General features: G+C 44.0%; 1 protein-coding gene across 1 annotated transcript in view; it reads right to left on the reverse strand.

Moving 5' to 3' along the window:
* The window catches only part of DNAJC3 (DnaJ heat shock protein family (Hsp40) member C3), a 75,756-nt gene that overhangs the window by 33,986 nt on the left and 27,693 nt on the right, over positions 1-14,077 (reverse strand). The window contains exon 3 of the mRNA XM_079778743.1: positions 10,252-10,376. Within this exon, the coding sequence (XP_079634869.1) occupies positions 10,252-10,376 (125 nt within the window). The remainder of the gene's footprint in view (positions 1-10,251; positions 10,377-14,077) is intronic.

Raw genomic sequence — 14,077 nt, forward strand, 5'->3', positions numbered from 1 at the left:
AAAGACAAAGAGAGAATCTTAAAAGTAGCAAGAGGAAAGCAGATAGTTAAGTACAAGGGAATTCCCACAAGACTTATCAGTGAACTTGTCAACAGAAACTTTGCAGGCCAGAAGGAACTGATATTAAATAGTCAAAGTAATGAAAAGCAAGGATTTACAACCAAGATTCCTCTACCCAGCCAGGTTTATCATTTAAAATCTGAGATAAAGAATTTCCCAGACAAGAAAAAGCTAAAGAAGTTCATCACCACCAAACCAGTATACAAAAAAATATAAAAGGGACTTCTTTAAGTAGAAAGGACCAAACATGTGAATAATTTAGAAAAGAAAAAAAATCTCACTGACAAAGGCAAAACTTCAGTAAAAGCAGTGGATAAATCCTATATAATAAAAGCCTAATATGCAAATCGACCGAATGACAGAATGACTGGTCACTATGACACACTGACCACCAGGGGGCAGATGCTCAACGCAGGAGCTGCCCCTGGTGGTCAGTGTGCTCCTACAGGGGAACGCCTCTTAGCCAGAAGCCAGGCTCACAGCTGGCGAACACAATGGTGGTGGCAGGAGCCTATTCCACCTCCATTGCAGGAGGGTGGTAAGGAGCGAGGGGTCCCGGACTGCAGGAGCCATGTCTGACTGCCAACAAATAGATGGACATCCCCCAAGGGGTCCCAGACTGCGAGAGGGCACAAGCCGGGCTGAGGGAGCCTCCACCCCCAGTGCACGAATCTTGTGCACTGGGCCTCTAGTAAATTATAAAGCTAGTACAAAGGTTAAAAGAAGATGATGTGCCGAAACCGGTTTGGCTCAGTGGACAGAGCGTCGGCCTGCGGACTGAAGAGTCCCGGGTTCGATTCCGGTCAAGGGCATGTACATTGGTTGCGGGCACATCCCCGGTAGGGGGTGTGCAGGAGGCAGCTGGTCGATGTTTCTCTCTCATCAATGTTTCTAGCTCTCTGTCCCTCTCCCTTCTTCTCTGTAAAAAATCAATAAAATATATTTTTTAAAAAAAAGATGATGTGTAATTACAACAATAAATTTAGGAATACACATAAACATACATAAAATAAGTGAAAAATAATGCCAAAAACAAAAACATGGAGGAGATGAGTAAAAATTGTACTGATTTTAGAATATGTTCAAACCTAAGTGACCATTAACTTAAAACAGACTACTTTAAACATGTCTTGGTATATACACTGAGTGGCCAGATTATATTATGATCTCTGAACACAATAATCTGGCCACTCAGTGTATATAATAAAAGACTAATCTGCAAATTGTCCCCTCGACCAGGAGTTCGACCAGCAGGCAGGCCGGCCAACTGCCCATGTCCCCTCTCCCTGGCCAGGCTGGCCGGACCCTACCCATGCACAAATTCATGCACAGGGCCTATAACACACACACACACACACACACACACACACACACACACACACACACACACTGAGTGGCCAGATTATTATGTGTTCAGAGATCATAATAATCTGGCCACTCAGTGTATAAAGCACATGGTAACCACAACCAAACATCTACAAGAAATATATAAGAAATAAAGAGAAAGGAACCCAAACATAACATTACAGAAAGTCATCAACATACAAGGGAAAAGCCAAGAGAATAAGAAGAGAGAACCACAAAAACAATCAGAAAACAATTAATAAAATAGTAATCACTACAAACCTATCAATAACTACTTTAAATGTAAATGAACTATATGCTCCAATCAAAAAACATGAGGTGGCTGAACTGATTAAAAAACAAGGCCGTACATATATTGCCTAATAAGAGACCCACCTCAGATCAAAAGATGCACACTGACTGAAAATAAAGGGTTGGAAAAAGATATTTCATGCTAGTAAAAATGAAAAAAAGAAAAAAAAAAGGTTGGGGTAACAATATTTATATCAGACAAAACAGACTTTAAGAAAAAGGCCTGGTGCGGCTCAGTGGTTGAGCATCAACCCATGAACTAGGAGGTCACCAGTTCGATTCCCAGTCAGGGTACATGCCAGGTTGCAGACTCAATCACCAGTAGGGGGTATACAGGAAGCAACCAATCAATAATAATTCTTCCTCATCATTGATGTTTTTCTCTCTCTATCCCTCTCCCTTCCTCTAAAAATCAATAAAAACATATTTTTATAGAAAAAAAGCCATAACAAAGGATAAAGAAGGGTATTTCATAATGATAAAGGGATTAATACAACAAGAATGTATAACTATCAAAAATATCTACACACCAACACAGGAGAACCCAATATATAAAGCAAATTTTGACAAATATAAAAGGAAAGATCAGTAGTAATACAGTACAGTAGGGGTCTTTAACACCCCACTGGAATCAAATAATGGATCACCCAGACAGAAAATCAACAAGGAAACTGGCCTTAAATGGCACATCAGATTGGAAGGATTAAGTTGATATTTTTAGAACATTTCACCCAAATGCAACAGATCATACATTCTGTTCAAGTGTACACAGAACACTTTTCCAGGATATATAACCTGTTAGGAAACAAAACAAGTCTCAGTAAATTTAATAAGACTGAAATTATATCAAGCATCTTCTCCAATCACAATGGTATGAAATTAGAAATAAATCACAAGAATAAAACTGAAAAACACACACAAGTGGGGGCTAAATAACATGCTACTAAACAATTAATGGGTTAACAACAAGATCAAGAAGAAAATCAACATATACCGAGAGACAAATGAAAATGAAAACACAACACCTTAAAAATCAATGGGACACAGCCAAAGCAATTCTAAAAGGAAAATTCATACCAATGTAGGCCTATGCCAAGGGACAAGAAAATTTTCAAATAAACAATCTAACTTTATATATGGAGACATTAGAAAAAGAAAAACAAAGCCCAAAGTGATTACAAGGAAGGAAATAATAAAGGTCAGAGTGGAAATAAATGAAAGAGACTAAAAAAACAACAGAAAAGATCATTGAAACTAAGAATTAGTTCTGTGGAAAAAAAAAACAATATTTAAGGACCTTTAGCCTAATTCATCAAGAAAAAGTGAGAGGGGAGGAACCAAGATGGCAGCAAAGTTAAACAACTAAACTGCCGCCTCGCACAACAATTTCAAAAATACCACTAAAAGACAAAACATCTACCACCCAGAACCACGGGAAAGCTGGCTGGTGGCGGGCAACGGGGTGCATGGCTTTTTTTCAACCCGAAGGGAGACAAGCTCCCAATCACTCTGAAATTCAGTTTCTGGGGACACTCGGGGGACCCAGACACCTACGGGGAAAAGCTGGACTCTCGGCCATCAGGTCGGAAAGTGAGAGTGACTTTCTTGCAGAGGTGCGCCCAGCAATCAGTGTTTACTGCGCTGGAGCGTGGGACGCAGGGACTTGGAAACGCGGAAAGGCAGAGATGGCTGACGGCAGCCATCACCATTTGCCACGCCCTAGCCTAGTGACGCCCTGAGACCCCGCCCCGCACATTCTACAAACCCACCCAGGCTCCACACAGCGGCTTTTGCATATAAATGGCCTGCCTTGTGGCAGCTTAACCAAATAAACTGCAGCTCCAGTCAAACTGCTCCAAAACTGCCAAACCCCAAGCAAAGAGGAGAAAACTGTACTTCTTGCTGTAGCTCCTGCTGGGTGACCTCAGATAGTAGCTGACCTGCACCCCATTGGAGATCCAGAAACTAGGGCATCTAGTGGTCAGTGTGAAACGACACCAGATTTCAACCACGCTCGTAAGGGACACATTCAAGAGGCAGACTCAGTGAGCACCAAAGCCCTACTGGAACAAGTCCCGCCCCATAAACGTGTCTCCAGCACAGCAATTCTTCCTTTATAGACACAGCAGGTCCTCACAGCCAATTGGCCTGGAGGTCAATTCCTCCCAGTGACACCAACAACAATCAAGCTTAACTACAACAAGGCTGTACACACAGTCCACTAAGGGGTGCACCAAGAGCGTCCACCTCAGGTAACTGGAAGGCTGAGCCGTTAAACCAATAGGACACCTAGTACACAAAGCTACCCTAACCAACTCAGGTTGGCAGCAAAAAATGAGAAGGCAAGGAAACAGATCCCAAACGAAAGAAATGGAGGAGAACAAACGAATGGACATAGAGTTCAAAACCACGATTATAAGGTTTTTCAAGAATTTCATGGAAAAGGCCAATAAATTTAATGAGACCCTCGAGGATATGAAAAAGGACCAACTAAAAATGAAACATACACTGACTGAAATAAAAAATATTATACAGAGACCCAACAGCAGACTAGAAGAACGCAAGAATCAAGTCAAAGATTTGGAATACAAAGAGGCAAAGGACACGCCTCCAGAAAAGCAAGAAGAGAAGAGAATTCAGAAAGTTGAAGGTAGTGTAAGAAGCCTCTGGGACAACTTCATGCGTACCATCATCTGAATTATGGGGGTGCCAGAAGAAGAGAGAGAGCAAGACACTGAAAACCTATTTGAAGAAATAATAACAGAAAACTTAACCCACCTGGTGAAAGAAATAGACTTACAAGTCCAGGAAGCACACAGAACCCCAAATAAAAGGAATCCAAAGAGGACCACACCAAGACACATCATAATTAAAATGCCAAGGGCAAAAGACAAAGAGAGAATCTTACAAGCAGCAAGAGAAAAACAGTTAGTTACCTACAAGGGAGCACCCATACGATTATCAGCTGATTTCTCAACAGAAACTATGCAGGCCAGACGGGAGTGGCAAGAAATATTCAAAGTGATGAATAGCAGGAACCTACAACCAAGATTACTCTACCCAGCAAAGTTATCATTCAGAATTGAAGGGCAGATAAAGAGCTTCAAAGGTAAGAAAAAGCTAAAGGAGTTCATCACCACCAAACCAGTATTATATGAAATGCTGAAAGGTATTCTTTAAGAAGAGGAAGAAGAAGAAAAAGGTAAAGATAAAAATTATGAACAACAAATACATACCTATCAACAAGTGAATCTAAAAGTCAAGTGAATTAAAAATCTGAAGAACAGAATAAACTGGTGAACATAATAGAATCAGGGGCATAGAATCGGAGTGAATTGATAATTCTCAGGGGGAAGGGGGTGTCTGTGTGGGGGGTGCGGGAAGAGACTGGACAAAATCATACAACTATGGATGAGGACAGCGGGGGGGAGGTAAGGGCAGACGGGGGGAGGGAACGGGTGGAGGGGAGATATGGGGGGGGGGAAAAGGAGAAACAATTGTAATAATCTGAACAATAAAGATTTACTAAATTTTAAAAAAAAAGAAAGAGAGAGAGCCCAAATAAAATCAGAAATGAAAAAGAAGTATCAATAGACATCACAGAAATATAAAGGATTATTTTTAAAACACCATGAAGGCCCTGGCCAGGTGGCTGTTGGTTGGAACATCATCCTGTACACCAGAAAGTCTGCGGGTTCAATTCCCCATCAGGACACATGCCTGAGTTGTAGGCTCAATCCCCAGCAGGGGGTGTGCAGAAGGCAGCTGATTGATGTTTCTCTTTCATCAATGTTTCTATCTCTCTCTTCTTCCTTCCTTTCTCTGAAATCAATAAACACATATTAAAAAAAAAAAAAAAAAGATCATACACCATGGATCAAGTGGAATATATTCCTGAAATGCAAGTTTGGTTCAATATTCACAAATCAATTAACATGATACACCACAAAACCAAATTCAATAATAAAGATCATATGATCATTTAATAGGTGCAGAAAAAGCATTTGACAAAATCCAGCATCCATTTATGATAAAAACTCTCAGCAAAGTGAGGACAGAAGGAACGCAACTCAACATAATGAAGGCCATATATGACAAACCCACAGCTCACATCTTACTCAAACATTTTCTTTAAGATCAGAAATGGGGCAAGAATGTCTACTTTCACCACCTTAATTCAACATATTATTGGAAGTCCTAGCCATAGCAATCAGACAAGAAAAAGAAATAAAAAGGCATCCAAATTGGAAAGAAGAAGCACAACTGTCATTATTTGCAGATGACATGCCAAATATAGAGAACACTGAAGATTCTACCAAAAAACTATTACAATTAATAAGTGAATTCATTAAGCAGGATACACAATTAATATTCAGAAATAAATTCTATTTTTATACAGCAATGACTACCAAAAAGAGAAATTAAGAAAATAATACTATTTACAATTGCATCAAAAAAAATAAAATATCTAGGACGTTAATAAGTAAGGAACTAAAAGACCTTAGAAAACTATAAGACACTGAAGAAGACACACAAAATGGAAGGATATACAATGCTCTTGAACAGGAACAATTAACATTGTTAAAATGTCCATACTACCCAAAGCAATCTATAGATTCAATGCAAACCCCATAAAAATACCAATGGCATTTTTCACAGAACTAGAACAAATAATTCAAAAATTTATATGGAACCTAAAAAGTCACTGAATAGCCAAAGCTATCTGAAGGAAGAAGAACAAAATTGGAAGTATCATGCTACCTGATATCAAACTATACTACAAGGCTATATAATCAAAACCACATGGTACTGGCACAAAAAGAGATTCACAGATCAATAGACAGAACAGAGAGCCCAAAAATAAACCCACACCTATATACTCAACTAATCCATGACAATGGAAGCAAGACTATACAATGGGGTAACAATAGTTTCTTCAGTAAATGGTGCTGGGAAAACTGGACAAATATATGCCAAAAAAAAAAAAAAAAGAAACTAGGCCACTTTCCTATACCATATACAAAAATGAAATCAAAAGGGATTTAAGACTTACATATAAGGTCTAAAACCATAAAACTCCAAGAAGAAAACATAGGCAGTGAACTCTTTGACATCGCTCTTAATAATATTTTTTTGGATATGTCTCCTCAAGCAAGGGAAACAAAAAATAAACAAACAAATGGAACCACATCAAACTAAAAAGTTTTTGCACAGCAAAGGAGACCATCTGAATGGGAGAGAGTCACCAATGATACATCTGATAAGGGGTTAATATCCAAATTATGTAAGGAACTCAAACTACTTAACACCAAAAAAACAAAAACAAACAAACAACAAAAAACAAAGAATCTGATTTTTAAAAATGAGCAGAGGCTCTGAATAAACATTTCTCCAAAGAGCATATACAGACAGCCAAAAGACATGAAAAGATGCTCAACATTACTGATCATCAGGGAAACGCAAATCAAAATCACAATGAGATGTTACCTCACACCTGTCAGAATGGCCATCATCCAGAAATCAACTAGCAAGTGGTGGTGAGATGTGAAGAAAAGGGAACTCTCATGTACTGTTGGTGGTATGGTGAATTGGTACAGCCACTATGGAAAACAATATAAATACAACTACCAATTCCACTTTTGGTACTGATCTGAAGAAACCCAAAACACTATTTTGAAAACATATATGCACCCCGATGTTCACTGCAGCATTATTTACAGTAGCCAAGATATGGAAGCAGCGTAAATGTCCACCAACAGATGAACAGACAAAGAAGATTTGGCATTTATTTATATACTAGAGGCCCAGTGCATGATTGAATCATGCACGTGTAGGGTCCCCTACACGCTTTTGCTTTTCGCGGTGGAGCTGGGTGCCTGTCTGCTCGGGCACCAGGCCTTTCAGAAGCCTCCGGCTTGGTGCTTTTGATGGTCCGCAGCTGCTGAGGGAGGCTACCCTGCTGTTGAGAGGCGCAGGGGGGCGGGAGTCCCGCCCCCCTGCGCCTCTCAACAGCCGCTGAGGGGGGCTGCCGCGGACACCTGGCTACCCTGCCGTTGAGAGGCGCAGCTGGGTGTCCGCGGCAGGCCCCCTCAGCGGCCGCGGATCTGGCCGTTGAGAGGCTCAGGGGGCGGGAGTTCCGCCCCCTGCGCCTCTCAACAGCAAGGTAGACCCCCTCAGTGGCAGCGGATCCGTGCCTCTAAATGGCCGGATAGGCCACCCCGAGTCCCGCCCCCCAGCCTCCCGCCGCCCAATCGTGGGCGTAGCGAAGTGATGGTAATTTACATGTTACTCTATTATTAGATAGGATACACTAGCAGCCCTGTGCACGAATCTGTGCGCAAGTAGCTTGCTGCCGCTTGCCTCAGCTGGCCACCCGCCCACCACCTCTGGTAGCTCTCCGCTGCTCGTAGCTCGCTGCCCCACCCTCCTGGAGCTCTCCACCCTCTGCCCTGCCCTGCTGGAGCTCTCTGCCTGCTGGCCCGCCCTCCTGGAGCTCACCCCGCCCCCCTCCCCTCTTCTCCTCCCCTCATAGCTTGCTGCCCTGCTCCCTCCTTACCCAATTGGTCATTACACCTCAGGGCATAACGGATAATTATCATATTCCTCTCTTATTATATAGGAGGATTGGAGTTTTACTCAGCCATAAAAAAGAATGAAATATTGCCATCGGTGACAACATGAATGGACCTAGAGAGTATTATGCTAAGTGAAAAAAGTGAGAGAAAGAAAAATACCACTTGATTTCACTTATATGTGGAATTAAAAAAATAAAATAAACAAAATAAACAAACAAATAAAAAAACTCACAGATACAGAGAACAAATCCATGGTTGCCAGATGGGAAGATGGTTGAGGGGGAAGGGTGAAAAAGGTGAAAGAAATTAAGAAGTACAAAATTAAGAAGTATAAAAATCATGGGGATGTAAAGTATTGTATAGGGAATAGAGTCAATAATCTATAATAATAAAAGCGTAATATGCTAATTAGACTGGACAGCCGAGCGACCTTCCGGACGTCATGCCAGATGACCTTCCAGATGAAGCTGGGCCTTCGAGGGCTGTGGCAGCCGCCATGGCTGTGAGGGCCAAGCCCCTTGCACGAATTTCGTGCATCAGGCCTCTAGTATTCTAATAACTATGTATGGTGTCAGATAGGTATTTGACATCACTCTTAACAATATTTTTGTGAATCCTTTGTAAAGTATATAAATGTCTAATCACTGTGTTATATATCTGAAACTAATATTGTATGTCAACTGTAACTGAAAAGTTAAAATAAAGTTTTAAAAGAGAGAAACCACATACATGTTCCACTAAAACTTATATGTTACTTTTATGATAAAGTTTCCCCAATTCTCTGTTAAATGCATCAACACACATAAAAAGCAATATTAAAGCTTCTTCAACCAGCTAATAGCTACTATAGTATTAGGATAATGAACTACTTAACCTTTGTGAAAGGTTGTGCTTAGCTAGGTAAAGTAATATGTGAGAATAAACAAGTCATCTTTTCTGTCAATAAACAGTTTAGACAGCCGCCATGCTGGCCACATGACTTGCAGCTCCCTGGGGGCCACCATCTTGAAACAGCAAAGGCCAACCTCTCCCTTTGAATTAGCCAATCGCACAAGACTGTGCGCCTGAGCTCCAATCAAGAGTGAGGTCACATGTGTCAGGAATTAAAGAGCCAAGCAGACTGCCTGCTTGGTATGCGCATGCTTCCAGACCATGTGTGTGCACCCTTCTACATAGAAGTAAAGATGTTTGCCTTGCTGCCTGGCTCCCGAGTATGTTTTGTGTGCTACCAGGACCCCTGAATTTGGGGGCTCGCCTTATTTCTTACAAATAGATTAAAGAAAATTAGATACTTGGGAATTCCATCTTAAAATAATAGTAATATTTCAAACCAAACATTCACCCATATCTAATTATCTCAAATTCATTTTGAAATATGGCATGATATAAACAATAAATAAGTTATCAAATTAATTTCGAAACCATCTAATTGGTCCTATTATTTTAAGCCATTACACTGACCTGCCAATTGTCAAAATATCCCATTAGGTTGTAAATTCCTCCACTTCTGAAGCCTATGTGTTGGTCCTAGGGGATAATTCTGTCTAATTCACCACAAACCACTGCTTAGTTATCTCCTTTTCTTTACTGTTCCTGCTGACTAATTGAAACTGTCATTAGTAACCGGACAGCCTCTTAATTTAACAGCCTGAGTCAACTCATTTCTCAGCCTCACTTCTTGCCCTGCACTTCATCTTCCACACAGAGGTCTTCCTAAATGACAGAGTGAACATCACTGCCACACTTCTAAAAATTATCTAATGTACCCACTGTTCCTCTTTCACAGACCTTTGATGTCAGCAACTTTGGAAGGCTCTTATTGCCCAGTCCACTACATCATAGTGGCTTTCTATATCCTCCAGCTATGCCTACCCAGCATGCCAGTCCTCACCTTTACAAACAAATTACCTCTTCCAAGTTCCTTTAAATTAAACCTTAAAGAAAGTTTAGATGCACTTACTGCAGTGAAATCCATCTTCAATTCAATCACTCTAGTTAAATCAGGAAGTGCTGCTTTTGATTTTCCCATAGCTAAAAAGGCAGTAGCTCTTCGATAGTAAGCAACATAGTTATCTGGGTCACCATCTGAAAATTAAAATAATAAATATTACCACTCAGTAATTTATTTAAAAAACCAAGTCACCTGAACAATATTAGAATTTGCAATTCTATTAAGAAATGGTAATTAAAAAAAGAATTTCTTCATCAATAATGAATCATGTTGCCTAGCAAGATCACTGCAAATAAATCCAGAACAGGGGTCATCAAACTGGTTTCTCAGCCAAATCCAATCCACAAACTTCAAGTTAAAAATAGTTTTTACATTTTTAAAGAGTTGAAAAAATATTCACAAAGCCTACAATATTTATTATCTAGCCCTTGAGAGAAAAAGTTTGCCCACCTCTAGTCTGAAATACTATGTTCAACTCATAACTTTGTCTTTACTGAAATTTTCGTAAGTAAAGTACTGATTGAAAATATGGACTATGCACTTATTCACAGGATTTTAGAAAATTATAGACTTCCAATTAAATTGATACTATGCAACCTCTGCTCCCTCACAAAATCCAAATAAAATGGCAGTGAAGAAATAAAGGTACAATGCTTAGACAAAGAATGAATGAGACTAAAGAGCAAGACTAGATAAGTCAAAAATATCTGAACAAAGGAAAGCAGATGGATGAGTTAAGTTTTTGAGCTAAGTCCACTCTGCTCAGCACCTACAAATTGGGGAAAGAGTGAATCCAATTAGAAGCAAACCTCATGCTGCTGAACAATCCTTCCAGAAAGCAACTTTGAAATCCTATCTAATAAAGAGGGAATATGCAAATTGACCGTCATGCCGTCACAAAGATGTGGCACCCACAGGGGAGGCGGGATTCCATAACACAAGATGGCTGCACCCACAGCAGAGGCCGAGTTTCCGTACGAGCCTTAACGAGCAATCAGCAGGGACCTGAGGCTGTGCTCCCTGCCCAGTGGGGCTTGACGGGGGATCTCAGGCTGCACCCGCCCCCCGCTGCTCCCCTCACCCTGGGCCAGGGGACCTCAAGCCGCGTCCCCCACCCCAGCGCTGGGGGACCTGAGGCTATGACCCCACCCAGCACTAGGCCAGGAGATCTGAGGCTGCACCCCCCACCCAGCGCCGGGCCGGGGGACCTGAGGCTGCGCCCCCCACCCAGCGGGGCTTGATGGGGGATCTCAGGCTGCGCCCCCCCACCTGGCGGGGTTTGACAGGGGATCTCAGGCCGCATCCCCACACAGCAGGGCTTGACAGGGGACTTCAAGGCGGGCTCCCCACCCCAGCCCAGGCTGGAGGACCTCAGGCCACGGCCCCCACCCCGGCGCCGGGCCAGGGGACCTCAGGCCGCGCCCCCAGCCCAGCAGGGATTGACGGGGAACCCCAAGGCACTCCCCCCACCCCGGTGCCGGGCCGGGGGATCACACCTCCCGCCCTGGTGGCAGGCCAGGGACCTGAGGGTGCACTGGGGGACCTGAGGCTGAACTCCCCACCCGGCGGGGCTTGACAAGGGACCTGAGGTTGCACCCCCCACCCGGTGCCAGGTCAGGGGACCTGAGGCTGTGCCCCCCCGCCTGGCGGGGATTGACAAGAGTGGGGCCGGCTAGGTCTGGGTCTCGTGAAATTTTGAGGCGCCTTGGGTGGGCAGGGACTTGACTCTGGGTCCCGCGGTGCACCCCAGACTCTGATAGGAGGAATATTTTCATATACATTTTACTAATTTTCTTTCATCTCTAACACTTCTATTATAGAGAAAGGGCAAAGAGCAATATTAAAATATTTCCTCTAATTAATCCTTTTTTAATGTGCACAAATTTCGTGCACCGGGCCACTAGTCCATACTAATAAAAGAGTAATATGCTAATTAGACTGAGGGCTTAGCAGGCCACCTACTCCCACTGCCCCCATGCCCCTTGCTCAGGCCACCCATTCCCCACTGGGGACCCCCAACCTGATGGGGGTGTACCCAGCCTGAAAATGGCCCTCAGACCCTCACCCAGGCTGACCACTACCCCCAGCAAGGACCCTCACCCAATTAGGGCGTGGCCAGCCTGCAAACGGCCCTCAGCTGGTCAGCCTGCAAACGGCCCCTCTCCCAGGCCAGCCACGCCCCCCAGCAGAGATTCCCCACCCTGATGGGGGTGTGGTCGGCCTGCAAACTGCCCCAGGCCCCTCGCCCAGGCTGGCCCCACCCCCCAAGGAGACCCCCACCCTGATCTGGGACCCCCTTCAGGGCAGACCAGCTGGCCCCCACCAGGCCTCTATCTTCTATACTAATAAAAGGGTAATATGCTAATTAGACCGGGAGACCTTCTAGAAAAAGCCATGGTGGCGGGGCTGAGGCAGAGGTGGTAAGGGCGATCAGGCCGGCAGGGGGGGCTCAGTTGGGGGTGAGCAGCCAGCAGGGCGGGGTAGTTGGAGGTGAGCAGGCCAGCAGGGGGGTGCAGTTGGGGGTGAGCAGGCCAGCAGGGGGGTGCAGTTGTGGGTGAGCAAGCCGGCAGGGAGGGTCAGTTGGGGGCGAACAGGCCGGCGGGGGAGGGGGGCAGTTGGGGACGAGCTGGCTGGCGGGGGGGGGGGGACAGTTGGGGACGAGCAGGCTGGCAGAGGGGGTGGTTGGGGGTGAGCAGGCCAGCAGGCAGAGTGCTTAGGGGCGACCAGGCAGGCAGGCAGGCAGGTGAGCAGTTAGGAGCCAGCAGTCCCGGGTTGCGAGAGGGATGTCCGACTGCCAGTTTAGGCCTGATCCCACAGGGATCGTGCCTAAACTGGCAGTCAGACATCCCCTGAGGGGTCCCAGATTAGAGAGGGTGCAGGCCAAGCTGAGGAACACCCCCCTCCCATGCACGAATTTCATGCACCAGGCCACTAGTATATATATAAAATGTTAAAAATGATCTTTATCAAATCTGGCTATCTTATCTTTAAATAAATACACACACACACACACACACACACACACATGCACACAGAAGTCCATCATTATAAAATTTACCACTAAAAGTTCTACCTTTCAAAGTCCTGTCATTTGAAAAACATTACAATATGGAAATCTATATGGCAGAACAGTATACCATGGTTTTGAGCAGTTGTAAATGGCACTGAAAACTACCTGAAGTGCTGCTGGGGGAATGTGAGGCAGGAGGAGAGAACACCATATGTGCAAGAAGATATACAAATAGTCAATCAGCATATGAAAGATGCTTAACATCACCAATCATCAGGGAAATGCAAATCAAAACCACATCAAGGGAGAACCAAGATGGCGGCAAAGGTAAACAACTAAACTGCCGCCTCGCACAACAATTTCAAAACTACAACTAAAAGACAAAATGTCTACCACCCAGAACCACGGGAAAGCTGGCTGAGTGGAAGTTTTACAACTAGGAAGGAAAGAGAAAGGAGCACAAACGCTGAAAAACTGAGGTACAGAGGCATGCGAATCGGGCTGGTGGCAGGTGACTGGGCACGCGGCTTTTTTTAAACCCAAAGAGAAACAAGCTCCTGATCACTCTGAAATCCAGTTTCTGGGGACACGTGGGGGACCCAGACGCCTACGGGGAGAAGCTGGACTGTAGGCCATCGGGTCGGAAAGTGAGAGTGACTTTTTTGCAGAAGTGCGCCCAGAAATCATTGTTTACTGCGCTGGAGCGTGGGACGCAGGGACTTGGAAATGCGGAAAGGCAGAGACGGCTGACGGCAGCCATTGCCGTTTGCCACACCCTAGCCTAGTGATGCCCTGAGACCCCGCCCCGCACATTCTACAAACCCG

This window comes from Cnephaeus nilssonii (assembly GCF_951640355.1).
Source record: "Cnephaeus nilssonii genome assembly, chromosome: 8".
Classification (NCBI taxonomy): Eukaryota; Metazoa; Chordata; class Mammalia; order Chiroptera; family Vespertilionidae; genus Cnephaeus; species Cnephaeus nilssonii.